The sequence below is a fragment of the Quercus suber genome, unplaced genomic scaffold (assembly GCF_002906115.3).
Source record: "Quercus suber isolate HL8 unplaced genomic scaffold, Cork oak 2.0 scaffold_287, whole genome shotgun sequence".
Taxonomy (NCBI): domain Eukaryota; kingdom Viridiplantae; phylum Streptophyta; class Magnoliopsida; order Fagales; family Fagaceae; genus Quercus; species Quercus suber.
Window position 1 is genome coordinate 451,776 of NW_027069743.1, and position 17,119 is coordinate 468,894.

Below are 17,119 nucleotides of genomic sequence, written 5' to 3' on the forward strand. Positions count from 1 at the left end.
CACATAAGTTTTGGAGGTGTTTTTATGTCTAAAATTATGAAACCTCCAAAACTTATATATTATGAGTGCAATAAAAAGTCAAATTTATTTGATTTTATAAAAATTAAAAAATATATATATAATTATATATACACACACTAGACTCATTACATGCAGTTTTCGCGTGTGATTAAGCTATTTTTTATTTTTTATTTTGGATTAGGTAAAATAAAGTTTAAAAGTGAGATAGAGATAATGTCATAAAGTGAGAATTGATAAAAATTTGAAAGCCTAAAACTTAGGAACTTTTTAAAAAATAGTAAATTACTCTTCTAACCATTTTGTTTTTTTTTTTTTTAATTTAAAATTATTTAACTAAAAGATAAAGGTATTTTAAAGAGTTTAAGAATTTGTGTGAGAATATTTTAGTACGCAAAATAATGAATCCCAAACATGAAATCCTGTTATTAATAGTATAGAATCTATAGATATTAAATTTAAATTTTATTCTATATTTAAGCACTCCAATTTTCTCCAAAAAAAAAAAAAAAAAAAAAAAAGCTCTCCAATATTATCTTGACCTATTATATTTTCTTTAAATAGTTCTTGACCTATTATATTTTCTTTAAATAGTTCCATATTTAAATACAAATATAATAAAAGCCTAATGCTTTTTTTTAGAGGTAGAGTTTCAACTTATGACATCTACTCATGATTGTCATTTATCATTAGACAAAGACATCAATTGATAATGCTAGAATACATGTTTTCATATACAAATACAATCATAATAAATGACCAATAATTTTAGGATATTATATATTCTTTAAATTGTAGAATATATAATTCCATGTACAAACAATCATAAATAAATACCTAAAATTAAAATATATAATTTCATATACAAACGCAATCTTTAAAGAATACCTAAAATTAAAATATGTAATTTCATATACAAACAAAATCATAATAAATGTCAATTAATAACTTTCATAATTTTCAATATTCAAACTTAGAAAAAAAAATTATTTATTATTTTTTGAGAAACCAAACCAAAAAAAAGAAGAAGATAAAAACAATATATATATATATATATTATATATATTAAACTTTTCCGTGTATCGGCAGACCAATAAGAATTAAATTGATTCCTATGCTTAATTGTAATTTTGGAAACAAACTATAAAAAGTAACTTTAAAGAAATAATTATTTTCAAAAGATATTATTTTATAGCTTCCAAATGATAAAACATTAATTGTATATTGAGCTATTATTAACAATTTTTAACAGTTTAGGATATTGTCTTAATTTACTAGTAATATATATATATATATATATGAATTATAGAATTTGAATTTACGGCCTATTTTAATTGTTCTTTATCATCAAACTAAGGACTCTAATTAGTTTTTTTTGGGTATACACCCGGATTCAAATCCAAGTACATCATCGGACAATAATAATAAACCATATTAGAAATATGTTACATTAAAAATACATATATGTACAGTAACATGACCAGTTAAATATTATACGATTAATTGATTCTGGAATTATGATAGCTAAAAATCGTTGTTTATTCTATAAACTATAGGGGTACGTTTGGTACACTGAATGTAGATTACATTAGGAATAGTAATATTTATTACAGGTAATAGAAGATATTGTAATAGAATAACTATTCTTATTCATAAGTTTGGTTATTACATATAGAAAACTTGTAAAAGATGATGTATAAGGAAACTTTATATTTTTGAAAATATATTAATTTTAAAACCTATTATATACATTAAGGAATAGCTATTACATTAATTTTAAAGAGGAATAGCTATTCTTTAATTTAAAAAATGGTTATTTCAATGTAATAACTAATTCATATAATAAAGATGTAACCAAATGACCAAATTGATATTACACATGAATAACTATTACATTACAAGAGCTGTACCAAACATACCCCAGAGAACTTTGATTTTGGCGGTATATTCTCTAAAGAGTTACCACCAATCTCACGATGCAACGTTTCACATTGTCTGATCTGGTAACCCCCTTCTTCTCCGTTTTCTCTGACCTGGCTTTACCCTCTTGTGTCCGTGATGCACGTGACGAGGTGACCCTCTTGTTGGAATATAACTCTATAGCGACAATAACTCTCTCTCTCTCACTTTCTCAGCAAAATATTAATATATATAATATATACAGCAGTATATTTTGTTCTTGTGTATATAATTGCTCGTTAAAAATCAGAAAATAACGTTTTTTTTTTTTTTTTTTTTTTGCTGAGTAGAAAATAACGTATTTGGGTGTATGCTCGTTAAAAATCAGAAAATAACGTTTTTTTTTTTTTTTTTTTTTTTGCTGAGTAGAAAATAACGTATTTGGGTGTTGAGGAAAAAAAGAGTTTTGATTAATTCAAGAGGGAAAGAGTGACACCAATGGCCACAAGGGGATTGGTGCTGTATCTCCTATCAGGTTTCTCTGTGGCTATTCTTTCTGTCCTATTCCTCAGCGATGTCAATGGTTATAGCCCCAACAGAAACCATCTATCTTCTTCATCAAACTCAACTCTATTGCAGTACCCTTCATATGTCTCCAGCAGTAGTACTGATACTGATTGGCCCGTATGTCTCTCTCTAAGCCTGTTCCTTTTGTTGATATAGTTATAGTACATGTTTGAATGTGTGTAGGTGTATGTATGTTTGTATAGCTGTTTATATGAGAGAATTATTGGTATTTGCTTATTGGATTTTTGAGTTTTTTGATGCAGGAATTAGAGCTCAGTTGGAGACTTGTGTTGGCAACTGTGATAGGATTTCTGGGATCAGCATGTGGAACTGTTGGTGGAGTTGGAGGAGGAGGCATTTTTGTTCCCATGCTTACTTTGATTGTTGGCTTTGATACCAAGTCTGCTGCTGCGCTTTCTAAATGTAATATATATGTCATCCATTATTTGATCTCTTCCTTGTAATCTCTCTCAGATTCATATTCTTTTTAATAACTTTTAATTGTCTGACTAATTTCAATAAGGCCTTATAAGTTATGTAGTTTTCTTTTTTTTTTTCTTCTTTTTTTTTTGAGAGAAAAGTTTTAACTTAAAAGGTTTAGAAATATAGTGAAAGCAAAATAGCCAGAAGAAGGCAAGAAGCTACAAAATGGGCTCAAACTTAGCTGAAGTGAGGTGGACTCAAAAGTCAGAGCATTTTGTTGATCCATTTTGGTCCTTTCGAAAATTGTGTGCTTGGCATTAATGATTTTTTTGTTTTATTCCATTTGATTCATTGAAATGACTACTTTAAAGAAGGAAATTGAAATTGGCTGACAAATTTACCACTTTTTATTTGAACTTTAAACCAATTGTATAGTAATTCTTTTTTCTTTTTGTAGTAATGTAATAGTGGTATTTGTATTGAAGTTGAGGTTGTTTTCATATGTGAAATGGTTTGCAGGTATGATAATGGGGGCATCAGCATCATCAGTTTGGTACAATCTAAGAGTTCCACATCCAACAAAGGAAGTGCCAATCCTAGATTATGATCTTGCCCTTCTCTTCCAGCCCATGCTTATGCTAGGCATCACTATTGGTGTGGCTCTTAGCGTTGTCTTCCCCTACTGGCTCATCACTGTCCTCATCATTATTCTCTTCTTGGGTCAGTTAAAAATTACCCAATTTTTTTTTATAATCTTTATATCAATTTCTTACAGTTTTGTAGAAGAAAAAAGATAGTTCTTTAATGCACGTTACTTTATGTTCCTGCTGACAGATCTCTCTCTCTCTCTCTCTCTTTTGTTTATAAAATTTTCATGATTAAATAGGTACCTCATCGAGGTCTTTCTGCAAGGCAATCGAGATGTGGAAGGAAGAGACTATTTTTAATGTGGGTTCTATGAATTGTAATTTAATATATGCCACAACCTTTTCTATAAAATTTGCTTGTTTCAAATTAATTAATATGGAAAGAAACAAAATTGCAGAAAGAAATTACCAGACAGCAAGAAGCTTTGGTCAACTCTCGCGGGGAACGTAAGATAGCACACGCACAAGCTTACATTTTTATTTTTATTTCATAAATTATTGTGTAGGAGTCAAGTAAATTTTACTCCTTTTTTTTTTTGGGGGGTAATTGCAGTTCTGATTGATACGGAGTATGACCCATTGGTACCTAGAGAAGAGAAATCTCAAATGGTGAGCAAAATGTTACTTCATAAGCTTCCAAGTTTCTCAATCTTCATGATGAGTTGCATTTGAATTAGCTTTGTTTCGAAAGCTTATTAGCTTATTTGTTTATGATCAGCTTATTTGTACAGTTTGTTTTTCCGTATATATTTTGTTTTTAGCTACTTCATTCTGCTTGTATCATGAAGGGGCCTTGTTTAATAAAAAAAGTTCTTATTTGAAATTTAATCTAATCCAAAAATGCTCTATATTTCAGCAAATACTATGTTTCAACCTTAGGTGGAAGTGGATTCGGGTGCTAGTGCTTGTATGGATTGCTTTCCTAGCCTTGCAGATCATCAAGGCAAGTCTCTCTCTCTCCCTCTCTCTCTCTCTAGGGGAAAATCTCTCATGCGCTACCGACCTCTCACAGACAAGTGAACCCCACAGCTAAGCGCATGAGACTTGCCTCCACACTCTCTCTAGATTTCTCTCTCTTTGATTGCATATTTTTTATATATCTCAATTTTTAATTTTATTTTTTCAGAATGATGTGGAGGTATGCAGTGTCTGGTATTGGGTGCTATTCTGCTCACAGGTAGATATATATATAGATTAAATTATCAATATCACTGAGCCCACCTGCTGTACTCAACTTTTTTGTAACTCTTTTCTGTCGTGAGGTCACCTTCACCATTAATTATTGTTGTCACCATTAATTATTGTTGTTGTCTTTGTCTCAGTTCCCCATTGCACTTGGAGTGTTTGGATATGAATCAGTTAAGTTGTATAAAGAACACAAGAAGAGGATGAGCACAGGCAACACAGAATCGATTTGCGAGGCTTCCATAGGATGGACTGCAACGCACATTGCATTCTGCTCACTATGTGGTATTTTAGGAGGCACTGTAGGTGGTCTACTTGGTTCTGGTGGTGGATTCATTCTAGGTCCACTTCTTCTTGAGATTGGTGTCATCCCCCAGGTATATATAAATATATGGACTATAATATGTTTACATTACCTCTTAGATGGTTTGCATCAAATAATGCAGAATAGAAATTAAAATGTATCAATTTTATACATTTAATTTCCAAAATCACCTACATTATTCAAGCTAAAATTGTGTAAATTTGCAATGTTGCTACAATGACCATGTAAATATACACTTACACTATTCACTTTACATATAATTTCATTATTTACTTTGCCTATAATTTTTTATTCTTTATTTACACATTTAGAGGTTGAAGAAAGAGAGTAGATAATAGTTATTGTTATGAAGAAAGAAAAACAATTTTAAAAAATAAGAAAAAATGATATTTTAATATAATATATCGTAAAATAGATAATCTGATCTATGGTGTTTTGAAAAATATGTAAAATAATAAAAGTATGTTCTCATATTAAAATAGATGAATTTTTTTGCACAAACTAATGTGAATGCTCTTATAAACAAAAAAAGTGACAAATGCTAGACGCATTTGCAAAAATGATAAATGTTATACACTTAAAAAAAAAAAATTGGGTGATTTTTATACACTTGTAAATGTTTACAATACTTATCATTTTTTGTATCTATAACGTAAGTTTACATTACAATAAAAACTAAAAATTTTCCTGAATATATAATGGTACATAAATATAGCCGGTCCTAGTTATGGGTGTACCAACTACTTTTAGATTATCAAATAAAGAGTACATCCCATTTTTTATCATGGCAGCATGGCCTTGATTAAAAGACTATCTGTCACAATAAAATTGTAGTGCCTTTTAGGTTCTAGGGCTTAAAAAGCCTTAAACGCAACAAATTGATATCGTTGGAGGGAGGGTAAGGATTAAGTCCAATGAATATCCTGATGGGTTCAACGTACTGAAAAAGTGGCCACAAACTATTTCCTTTTACTTGTACCTATCCAAAGTCAAAATGATGTGATTAGGTAGGAAAGCTCAATTCTCAAAATACGGCTCTTTTGTAATATTGACTTGAGATTGGATGAGCTTTTAAAATATATATATATATATATTTATGTGGTGAAAATTGATAAAAGTTTTTTTCTTAAAAACTCAATTAGCTTTTTTTTGGCTAGAATTTATTTGTTCATTTGATGAAAGTTGATAAAAGTGTAATTTTTTGTATAATTCAAATATTTATTACAACAAGTGAAGAAATAGATATGTGAACCTTAATTCTCCTCCTATAAGAGACCAAATAGTGTTATCTATAAGACTCTTAATTTAAAAATATAATTAATTTTTTTTATTATAAATAGTTAAGTTTTTTTTTTTTTTATTACAAACTTGCACTTAATTGAACAATGTTAGATAAAAAAAAAAAAAAATCTTTTTTCACAGTTCCATGAGGTGGTAAAAGTTAAGAAATTGGTGTAATATCATTTTGATGTTAACATCATTTTTATTTATTGTCCACTAATCATAAAATGTGTCATATATTTAATGCTGTAAAAAAGTGTAATTTTCAAAACATTATTATAGTTAACCAAAAAAAAAAAAACATTATTATATTCTTTTGTTACTTTCAGCAGTAAAGTGAGAGATAATGCACTATCTTCCCCCTTGTCCTTGTATGTATTAATTCTTTTCCTTTTTACCATGACTCTGAAAAAGAAAACCTTTCCTTTTTACTATGACTGTGAAAGTGCAGTAAAGTGAGAGATAATGCACTATCTTCCCCCTTGTCCTTGTATGAATTAATTCTTTTCCTTTTTACTATGACTGTGAAAGTGCACCCTCCATTTTCAAGTCTTAGCTAAATCATGCAAGAATGTTAATATATATATATATATATATACACAAAAACAAACTGCAATGTAATTTTTTCTTGAAATTTAAAGAATAATTCTTTTGTTTTTTTGTTTTTGTTTTTTCAATAGGTTGCAAGTGCGACAGCCACATTTGTCATGATGTTCTCCTCATCCTTATCTGTGGTGGAGTTCTATCTTCTCAAGAGGTTCCCTATTCCTTATGGTATATCCTTTCTTTGTTTTTTAATTTCCAAAGTGTAGTAATACCAATTCTTCTGTTTGATTAATCATTCCTAGCTCTTAGCATTTACCACATTAATATTTTTTTTTTCAGCTTTATACCTCACATCAGTGTCTATTTTGGCTGGATTTTGGGGACAGTTTATAATAAGAAAAATAATCACATTTCTTAAGAGAGCATCAATTATTGTATTTGTTCTCTCTGGTGTTATCTTTGCTAGCGCAATCACAATGGGTATAATACATCCCTTAGACCTAAAATTGTATTTCAATTACATTTTCTTTTTGGGTTTTTATTTATTTTTTAAAATCTATGTGGCTAATTAGTGAGCTTTTTTTTTTTTGGTGAAAATTTTATCAGGGGTCATTGGTATTGAGACTAGCATTGAAATGATACACAACCATGAGTTCATGGGGTTTTTAGGGTTCTGCAGCAGCCAGTGATTGTTGACAATGGCAAGTGGCAACCATGCAATATTGGAAGTGCTAAGGAAAAATGGATGCAAAGGCAGTGGGGAGTGTTGGCCAACACCTAGTTGACCAAATTCCATCCCCCTCCAAAGGAAAATAAAACCTGAAAGATTGTTATGAAGCAATAAAGGTCTGCTTTGTGTGGTGTGGATTAGGCAGGCTCTGTTGTGTGTTAGCTACTGGCTAACACTTCTATACCTACATAGCTCCTCTGTTACTTATTCAATTAGTGTATTTGATTTCCCCATTCAGATTTATGCAAAGTATTTAATGGAATTACCTTCTTAGATAATGTTTGCAAATTGATTATATATGATCATCAATATTATTCTTATTATTATTGCTAATCATTTGCAAAATTATATTTGCTAGGATTTGGATCTGGAAAATCATGCAATTGTCCTAACCATTATACAATGCAATTACCTTTTAATGTAGAAAAATATAAAAGTTTTTAAAGGGTAAAATACGATTAACACTTTTGAAATTTGGGTTAATGACAAACAAGTCCAAAATTTTTCAAAATTGACCAATTTGGTCTCTAATCACAAGGAGATAAAAAGAAAATGAGTAAGTGTTAAAGATACTATTGGATTTAGAGATCAAGTTGATTAGTTTTAAAAGTCTTGAACTTTATTGGCATTAGTCCAAACTTTAAGAGTATTAACTGTATTTTGCCTAATTTTAAAAAACATTTTAATCCAAAAGTGAAAATTTTAATTTTCAATCTCAAAGTCTTTAATTAAGAATAATTGCAGGTCCATACTATTTGCTAAGCTTGCAAGGTTGAATTGCAATAATTCATCTACCCCTTGCTTTCCTCCAATAATAGTTTGATGTGAAAGCTTCTCTTACCTTGAGAGATGTACTTGGTTTTGCCACGCGCAATGGATGATGAATGTAACATGATTGATAGTAGGTAGATGCTCATTTTGGAGCTCTTCGATGGCTACAAATACATTAAAAAACAATTCACTGAAAAGTATTAACATGTGATCAATGAGGGTACATTTGCCTTGGTCCCTTTTGTTTTGTCATACGTCACAGGCTTGGCTGCTATCCCATGAATTCAATTAAAATCTGCCCATTTGTTTGGCTAAAAGAGCTCGAATCCTTTACGGAAGAGAATCCTTTTTTCCCTCAAGACCTGAATATTATTTAAGAGGATCACCATCACCATGGAAGAGCTCATGTGGAAAAACCGCAAAAGTTTAAAACATATTTTCTTTTATGTTTTGTTAGCTTTTGGCTGCTTTTTTTTTTCTTTTTTTTCTTTTTTCCCTCTACCTCGGGGCTTTGAAGGTTTTGCACGGGAATTATTATGGTGCCATGTATATTCATATACATTTTGCCACAACTATTATATGTGACAGACTTTGAATGACTGTCTATTACTATTAAAAAAATCTGTAGTTTCTTTTATCACTTAATTTATTAAGACAGACAATTGTAACAAAGTGTGTATTACTAAATTTATTTTTTGTACGGCATGAAGCAGCCAATCCCACATGGGACTGGCAAAAGTAGTGAGAACAGGGAAAAAAGATGGAGATAATGTAAAATAAATTTGGAAATTAGACTCGTTTTCATATAAAAAAATCTTAAGCAGATAAGTGAACGTATATTTGGAATTTGGTGTAGGAGAGAGATATTCCATTACTTACTATGACCTCTCACACAGAGTAGGTAATGAGATCGATGGATTACATCAACCTGGGACATGGCTGGTTTTTCGATTGTATTATAGTTGTGCCATGAGTATTACAAATATGGGATAACTCACAAGTCATAACTCTCATTATAAGACACAGTCCATTCCCAGATAATAAATATCTCAAGCACAAAGGATGACTGTTAGAAATAGAAAGCTTTGAAGTTTGCTTCCCACCAAACAATGACATCTTTTTTTTCTTAAGCCTATTGAAGATTATTAATTTTGGCGTCCTTAATAGTTATAGATGATTGCTTCAACCAAAAAAAATAAAAGTTGTAATTGATAAAACCTGACCCACCTGTTACAATCCTTAATGATTGTTTTGGGGACGGCAAATAAAAAAGTGAGGCCACCTTGATGATGATCAAGACAGATTAAATTGATGACATTTCACAAGATCACTATTGTAATGGGAATATTCAACTCATGGGTATAAATTATAAAATATTCAAGGAATACTACGAAATCAGCACAAAGTAACTAGGAAAATGTGTCAAAGGGTCCGTTTAGATTGAACTTATTGTTGCTGAAACTGAAAATTATAAACTCAAAACTGAAAACACTGTAGCAAAATAATTTTTAAATGTGTAAATAATACCATGGGACTCATTTTTAATATTTTTTAGTGCGTAAACAGTACTGTAAACAGTGCTAAACAGTTCATGAACAGTATTTTTTCTGTACAATAAAATCATGTGATTTTACTGTTCACTGGCCCGGGAAAGAAAAAAAAAAAAGGAAAACTCAAACGTGGACGCACACTGAAAACGCAGAGACCAAACGCCCTCAAAGAGACTTATAACTTAATAGATTAACATCTCTTACGAAAACATTCAGGATTTGAATCACCTTCCTCTGCTGTAACTATTAAATTAAATAATAATAAGAAGTCTTCCCCAAAAGTCTTCCTCATGAGACCAGCACCAGTCTCCTTTTTGTTGCCCCAGCCTAATGAAATTGGAAGACCTTACTGCCACTGTAGAAAGCATGAGTCCTAGAAAGCCCATCTATTTCTAAACTCCAGAAACACCTCATTTATGTTAAGCGAGCAGCTCATAATGCAGTTAATGCCATTTTTTCCCAATTATGTATTAGTGAAAAAACAATTTAAAAAAATATATCCAGAGAAATCTAAGAAGCCAACAACTGTATATGCTCGGGGAAATCTATAGGATTTGAATAATATATATCGTTAGTTTCAACATCAAGAAATTCAATCCAGTACATGAATCAAATTGAAATGATTCAAATGAAAAATGTTCGCGAACAACTCAGTCGTAACAATGGCCACGCATCTCATTGTATGCCAAGGTGTACACTCACTGTCCAATAAATATGCTTCAAAGAGAATTTTCTCAGAATCAGAGCATCTATTTTGTTTTAAGCTATTGCTTTGCTCAAGCTTCGCTGCCGTTGTAAGAACCAAACGCTAATGCCATCCACTCCATGCTCCTTCACAAAACAAATATGCAAACCAAAACAAGGGAATCAATCATGCCTCCCAAGAATGCAGCAGCTATCAAATAATACTGTTCGGAAGATGATGATGATGTAGCTTCAGTAAGAAAAATGTGCCACAGTCCTATCTAGATGTACTACTAGCAGCTCCCTTGGAAGGGTTACTGCTGGGTGGGGAATCTTTGATTGGTTTAGAATCTGAATTGAGGACAATGTTTCCCATTCCAACCTCCATTGCTTCCCTCTCATCCTTCTCCTTATTTTTCTCAGAATCCACACTTTCTGCTGCTTGGTTTTGATTAGAAGGCATAGATGGCTCTAAAAGATGAGGTCCTGCATTGATCCATGGATGAAGAAGGCACTGACCTGCAGTGGGCCGCATCTCAGGAACAAAATCAAGGATTGGGACCAGGAAGTTAGTCATGTCAGCTGCATCTTGCTCACTGAAATCATACTTCTCTACAAGCACCTTGTTCAACGGCCAAAAACGCAACCGACGAATATGCCTTAGATCGCCATATCTATTGAAGAAATCCCGGGAATAGCGGCCACCTAAAGCAATCTGAGGACAATTGTTGGCATATTAGAAGTGAGGCACAAGTATCTCACAAACTGAACTTCTTAAATCGTGGGAAAGATAATTGCCTCACCTTGCGCGGCATCATTCCAAGAAGCTCCATCATTAATGCTAAGTGGTCCTAAAACAATTAAAGAAAAGTATTAAAAAAATCATTCATGTTAGATATGACTTATGTGAATGCTTAACCCATTAAAGCATTGAAATTTTTTTACACTCGAATGCTTAAAAACTACATACTTATCCACAGCACGAACTTAAGAAAGCCTAAATCTACAGTAGAAAGACATGTAAAAGTCATCCAGAAGTTTCTTGCTTTCCACTTTTATATATGTAAAGAACAGCCCAAAGAATTACAATGGTCAATTCTAAGGAAACTCAAACCTCATGTGTGTCACAGTGTGTGTGTGTGTGTGTGTGTCTATATATATATATATATAACAGTAAAATAGGCAACCAAATGCCCAGATCCTTCAGGATAAAGCAATTATGTTGACTCATTGCCTATCATGACCAAGTGGCTTCACTTGTTTGGATTAGCTTATATCAATTGGCTTATTTTGCTTAAAAAATAAGCGGACGACAAATAAGTTGTACCTAAAAAAGTGACGCTTAAAAAAACATAAGCAATCCTAGAAAAATACAAACAAAGATCATTCATGTTCTCATTAGATATGCAGTAGAGTGGATTGTAAAGATTCAGTGCTTGATAAAAACGGGTTTTTGTTCCCTCCTAGAAATATTATCTCATTTAAGCTAAATTCTTTGGCAACTTGGGTTTGCAGAGGTCTTAAAATAATACTTTCAGCTTAGGATCTCTTATATATTAAGTGATTGACAACTGTAGGTTCAGCTATTTATATGATAATAATTACTAAAGAATACAGCAGCAGCATTATTTGTCAGCTCACATTTATGTACATCAGTTTGTACGTGAATTCCATAAATAGCTAAAAAGCCCATACTAGACTGAACCCAAGACATCACACTTCACACTTGTTCATCAGGCAATGCCATTTAGTCCAAAAGACCTTTGGCAAATGTAATATGTATATTTATCAGTTAGTTCATTAACAACAGATGGCAGCATACAGAGCTAATATATTTTAGAGTTTATATACAATATTAGATAGCTTTTATCTTATATAAGAAGCATCTATAACAACTGGCACATCTGATTACATGACAGAACAACAGTGACAGTAAAGGTAGGTTGAACTTTACAACTTTTTTTTTTTTTTTTGATAGGTAAGAAAAATTTGTATTAAAAAGAAGCTACTCCATCAAAGAGATAGAGTAAATGAAGGAAATACGTATAAGCAACAAAGGAAAACAAAACAACTTATGTACAAGAAAAAAGTGAATCTAAAAACAGCAGAATGGATTTTGAAGAAGTAAAACCCCACATACGAGACTAATCAAACAAAGTGGTCGCAAAAAACTCTAAGAGCTTATCCCCAGAAAGCACCGAATCTTCAAATATGCAATTATTTCTCTCCCTCCAAATAATCCACACCACACAATGTGGTACCAAATTCCAAACATTTGAAGAAAACTTTACTACTTTTATAATTAGGTTCATAACACTTTGCTAAAATTTCCAAATCTAACATATGCTGAACTCAGTGGAATATATCTTAGTCATATACAGATCCCAAGCAACAATCAAAGTAAGTTAAATACATCAGTCATACAAGCAACTGATTTTAAAATTGGGAGACTTTTTAAGGCTGTTAGACAGTAATGTTTGAAAATTTCATTAAGCATTGTTTGCTTCAAATCTCACATTGTATCAGTTATCCTATTCAAGAGGATCAAAAGAATTATTCCATTGGGATTTACTAACTGCATTTCATTCACAAGAGTTAGTTTACTCCATATAAGTATATAACACTTAATAGTACATTTTTTTTTTTATAAGTATCACTGATTTTATCGTTGGGATGACCATTATTTTGCAAAAGCACCAGGGTTCACAAAAGCCCTCCAGATTTAAGAATCTGTGTTGTTTATAAAATCATAAGTAGGAATTTGAATATGATGGCAGATATACAGCATGAAACTCGATGGAGGTAAAAATCAAGGGCTAGAAGATGTCCTTGAACATCTAGCACATTAATATCTACTACTACTACAAAACATCTTTCACATTTAACAGGGATTATCTACTTAGATTACCCTAACGATATGTTTAATTCAGTAGGGGGAGGAAACATAAAAGGGGGAAAAAAAGGAAAGGCAAGAGGAAGGGAAGGGAATAGAAGGAACAAGTTTAATTCCCTGAGGTGTTTGCTTGTGTTAGAGAATATGGAGACCAGTTCGCACAAAAAATAAAATATCAAGACACTATTTTTTCTCTCCTCTTCCCTCCATTTTCTCTCAATTTGGGAGGAAACAAAATAGCAGGCCCATAGGGAATGGAAATTCTCCCTCTCCCTTCCCTTCCTCCATTCTCTCCTCCCCTTTCTTTCTTTTCCTCTTCATTCCAACCAAACATAGCGTAGTTGGTGGACACTGGTAATCAAACCTTGTGAAGGCTTGCTCGAGGCAACAAGAGAGAAACTGAACCAACGTTCCCATGTTGTGGGAATTGGTAATCTTGATTTTTTTCCCTATATAAACTTGTATTTTTACGACAGTAATCATAGTTGGTAATCAAACTACTAGATATTCTTGCTCATGTGCTTAAATAAAACAAAATAGACTAATAAATTAGAGTTATAAGTGTGACGATAATATAATAGGCTCCTGAAAAATCATATTATTTCTCATAGATTGGAGAAATGCATCTATTACTCTATTTACGTTTGTGCTCAAGCATGACTATGTGTACACATAATATAAAATTAAAAATTAAACCATGTACCTTGTCCATCCCTAACGGGGTCTAAGTTGGAAAAAATACATGAGCTCCTGGTTTGAATTAGCATGAAGTACTAGATAAAGTCAACTTCATTAGAGTTGACACTGATTGGGTAGGAATTTGTTGATATTAGCAGGTTGTTATTACTTTTTTCCTTTTTTGGTAGGCCTTGAACCTGTGGACTCACCCTCCTCTTTTCTCTTACAAGGGGGAGAGGTGCCATTTCAGCCAGAACTCAAAGCTCATAGGAAGGTTGTTATTATGGTTAGTAGCATGTTGTAAATGCATTATTTCTATAGTACTGTTATTCTTGTCTAGCATAACCACATGATAAAATCACTTGTCATGTTAAGTTATTCTACAATGCATCAGCATGTTTTCTGTAATTGAAACTCTAGACTGAGCTTTATTTTTAAATAACATCATAATTTCAATGTTCTTTTATTGAGGAAGATATCTAGTACGTTTTATTACTTGCAGAGTTCACAATTTGAGTAATGCTAGAATCTTATCCACAAGGGTCTATAGCCCTATGTTTCTAAAGGTATAATTGCAAATGGAACAACCATTAGAAAAGCATGCAAATTGTATAATTGAACTCCTAATGTTGCATAACTATCCATTAGTAATTGAATATATATAGTAGCAGAAATAAAATTAACGCAGAAATTTGAAGATTGATTATTTGTTTTCAAATTACATTGAGTTCTAGAGAGAGAAAACAAAGCAGGGATCATAAATTTAGCACAAAAAGTAATTAAAAAAAAAAGTAAACAAGTGAATAACATCCATACCTCATCCCTATCAAAGTTGTCACCGCTATGAGGATCAAAGAGTACATCACCCGTTGCAAGCTCGAAACAAATGCAAGCAAAGGACCAAAGATCAGCTGACGTAGAATACTTAGATCCAAGGATCACCTCTGGACACCTATATTGTCTTGTCTGGATGTCATTTGTGAACTGTTTGTATGTCCAACATGCATTCCCAAAGTCAACCAACTTGCACTTGATGTCCGCTGATGCCAACAATTTCTGCCTAGTGGAGCGGCTTCCTCTCTTACTACACTGATGTTCTAGTTTGGCACCCTTTGTTCCATCAGCATCAGATAATCTATTTGTATTGACAGAACTAGTGGGATGGTCTTCTACAGAACCCACATTCAAATTCGCATTAGGAGAAGACTCTACCGCACCAGATGATTCTGCATCTGCTTCATCTTCCAAAGCAACCTCATTCTCCACACATCCCTGAACCGCTCGCTTAGCCTTTCTTCGAATCTTTTTCTTCTGGTTCCTAGTCAAATCCCCATTTAATTTCCTAATTTCCTTCGCAACCCCAGACTCCAATCCAGCCTTATCCTTACTATTCGGAAGAATGAGAGGAACACCGGACTTTCTAGGATCCTTCGAAGGATCTATCGTTGACATGAGCAGTATATTTTCCGGTTTCAAATCGGTGTGTATAATTGAGAGCTGTCTATGCAAGTAATCCAATCCCACCAAAACATGATAACAGATCTCCTTCACCCTATGAATTGGCAAACCCCGGTAATCGCTATATTTGATAAGGGTCAAAAGATTATCCCCCAAGTACTCAAAAACCATACAAACATGCTGCCCATTGGGACCCGAATGCTTAAAATGATCCAACAGCTTCACCACACATTTTTTATCATCTGGGTCACCCTCAGCAATCTGCTGCAAGATGGTTATCTCATCCATCGCCGCCTCTGTGTAATGTTGAGCACTCTTTTGCACTTTCAGTGCCACATATCTCTGCCCCCAATTTGCAATAATCATTAACCAATCATTTTATTAAATCAAACACTCCCAACTTTTCTTAGCACAATCCATATACGGATAATATTTATTTATATATATTCAAAAAAAAAAAAAAAAAAACACTAATAATCCTCAAACACATTTCAATCACAATTTCACACCCAATGCTCAAAATGCTCTTTTTTTTTTTCTTTTTTCTTTTTTTTTTATCACATTCTACATTCAATCAAAAAAAGAAAAACCCAGAAAACAAAAACGAGAGAGAGAGAGAGAGAGGTACAGAGAATTGGGTGTCCCAGGCGAGCCAGACGGTGGAGAAGTGGCCCCAACCGAGCTTCGATTGAACAACGTAGCGGCCATTCTTAAAAGTATCGCCGATTCGAACAGCGTGGTAGCCTCCTCGTCTGTAATCCTCCGTTCCTTCGTCCTCCGACGTGAACTCGCTGCTGTCGCTCCGATCCTCCGATGAACAACACTGCTGCTGCTGCTTCTGCTGCTTTTGCTGCTTCTGCTTCTGATTCTTCTCATCCATTCCAAAATTTTCTCTGCACTAGGGTTTTTTTTTTTTTTTTTTTGGTGTTTGGTCCAAAAATCTTCAAAAAGAAAGAGTGATTTTTGGTTTAGATTTTTGGAAGAACGTGAAGTTTTGAAGAGAGAGAGATTTTGATTTTCTCTTAGTTTGTGCAGAAGGGAATGGATGTGGATTGTCGTGGATCCTGTCTGTTTTTTTTTTTTTTTTTGGGTTTAAACACAGTTAAATTTTTTTGTTTAGTGAGGTGTCATCATCGTCATCATCGTCCTCAGTGTTAGTGAGCACAACTAACTAGTCTACAACTTATACATTGCCACGATCTTTTTAGTCTGTCGTTTATTTTTATTTTTTTTTAAATTGTTACATTCACAATATTTTCACAACAAATTATAGGTGGTTAATTATTGTTATTGTTTCAAATTTGAATCTAATACTAAAATTACATTTTTGCCTCAATAATAACAATCAGTAACAACCTATTACTTAGAATTTGTTATAAAAATATTATGAAAATATTGTGAATATATTATTTTTATATTTTTAAATACAGTAAAATATGAAATGTTTTTAGTAACTTTTTTATG

The 17,119-nt window shown here is 32.4% G+C and overlaps 2 protein-coding genes across 3 annotated transcripts; one reads left to right on the forward strand and one right to left on the reverse strand.

Annotated features, from left to right (window-relative positions):
* Positions 1 to 2,324: 2,324 nt before the first annotated feature.
* On the forward strand, positions 2,325 to 7,899 carry LOC111997147 (sulfite exporter TauE/SafE family protein 4). Of its 2 annotated transcripts, XM_024029211.2 has the most exons (12): positions 2,326 to 2,601; positions 2,748 to 2,907; positions 3,427 to 3,627; positions 3,794 to 3,855; positions 3,953 to 4,001; positions 4,108 to 4,163; positions 4,411 to 4,497; positions 4,681 to 4,731; positions 4,877 to 5,116; positions 7,026 to 7,119; positions 7,231 to 7,371; positions 7,498 to 7,899. In XM_024029211.2, exons 1-12 carry the CDS (start codon positions 2,416 to 2,418, stop codon positions 7,578 to 7,580), a joined length of 1,410 nt encoding a protein of 469 aa, XP_023884979.1. In that variant the 5' UTR covers positions 2,326 to 2,415; the 3' UTR covers positions 7,581 to 7,899. The 2 variants fall into 2 exon arrangements, with proteins under 2 accessions (XP_023884981.1, XP_023884979.1); XM_024029213.2 differs by lacking the exon at positions 7,231 to 7,371 and having other exon boundaries at positions 2,325 to 2,601.
* A 2,575-nt stretch (positions 7,900 to 10,474) lies between these two features.
* LOC111997148 (uncharacterized) lies at positions 10,475 to 16,762 on the reverse strand. Its single transcript, XM_024029214.2, has 4 exons — positions 16,284 to 16,762; positions 15,014 to 15,997; positions 11,430 to 11,477; positions 10,475 to 11,341 (listed from the first exon to the last, which is right to left on the reverse strand). The coding sequence occupies exons 1-4, from the start codon at positions 16,533 to 16,535 to the stop codon at positions 10,904 to 10,906; spliced, it is 1,722 nt and encodes a 573-aa protein (XP_023884982.1). The 5' UTR covers positions 16,536 to 16,762; the 3' UTR covers positions 10,475 to 10,903.
* Positions 16,763 to 17,119: the final 357 nt, after the last annotated feature.